Source organism: Penaeus monodon, chromosome 21, assembly GCF_015228065.2.
Source record: "Penaeus monodon isolate SGIC_2016 chromosome 21, NSTDA_Pmon_1, whole genome shotgun sequence".
Lineage (NCBI taxonomy): Eukaryota > Metazoa > Arthropoda > Malacostraca > Decapoda > Penaeidae > Penaeus > Penaeus monodon.
Window position 1 is genome coordinate 24,336,256 of NC_051406.1, and position 1,023 is coordinate 24,337,278.

Here is a 1,023-nt window from a genome sequence, read left to right on the forward strand (position 1 = left end):
CGCTATTACAAAAGAGAATTTTCAATAGAAATATGTCTGTCCTCAGTGACAACGTCTGCCTACGCTGCAAGTCTCAAACCTTGCCTGTTGTGGCGCTTCGGGAACCCCATCGCGTCGCGTCCAACGTCGCCGCCGCCTGATTGTCTAGTTCCGTATACATGGTTAGGACGCCTACAATCAATTTATTATTTTGGAGAATAAGATTATCATTGATATGCGACCCGTATAATATAGATACCAAGTATTCGCCTGAATTTAGGCCTAATATTTGATAAATGATTTAGTTTAAGTTACAATCAATATATTTACTTTCTAGCAATCATATAAACGAAAATGATTGTAGCAGTGGCAGTATTACTCCCCCTCCTCTCTAAAAAAAATTCTACCTCAATATTTAGATCTGTTTAGAATTGCAATCAAGAAAGTCGTTTGTTGATGCATCTTGTCGTTGTTCCACTAAGCGCTTCGTGTGATTTTCAGATTGTATAAACGCTCGACCAAGTCTTTGTTTTTACTGCTACCATTCACAAGGAAAAATAATGGATTCTGCGATCACTATTTAAAGCCAGAACATTTCTTACCGTTTTTGAATTGGAAGCAGCTTGCAGCACTGCACAAAAGGCAGAGTTTAAGAAGAAAATTGAAGGACATCTTGTTATGATTTTATCTCTGTAAAAGGGTCACTGTAAATTTTCGGCTGCTTTAGTGCGCCATTGAATGTTATATATGTGATATCAATAACAGAAAAGCCGCAGCACCAATCCTTGCAGTGCACTGAATAACCTTTTCTGAAACATATCTGAGTTGGTCTTATCTCATTGATAGCTTATCAGCTTTCAGTGTTATGGCGATTCTATTATCAGCGGGCAGGACAATTTCTTACCGATTTGTTTCATTACGAAATATTCTATTAAATCATAAATATTAAAACTCGTATTTTTTACACAGGATATATATAACGTCTGATGACCATCTATATTTTTGTTCATTTTCTTACTGGTTTTACCAGTACGAAATTAATTC

The 1,023-nt window shown here is 36.4% G+C and overlaps 1 protein-coding gene across 1 annotated transcript in view; it reads right to left on the reverse strand.

The window, feature by feature from the left end:
- Positions 1-779, reverse strand: part of LOC119586720 — a gene marked incomplete at its 3' end in the record, with an annotated part of 1,541 nt that extends 762 nt beyond the window's left edge. The window contains 1 exon segment of the mRNA XM_037935450.1: positions 582-779. Coding sequence (XP_037791378.1) covers positions 582-651 — 70 coding nt within the window.
- Positions 780-1,023: the final 244 nt, after the last annotated feature.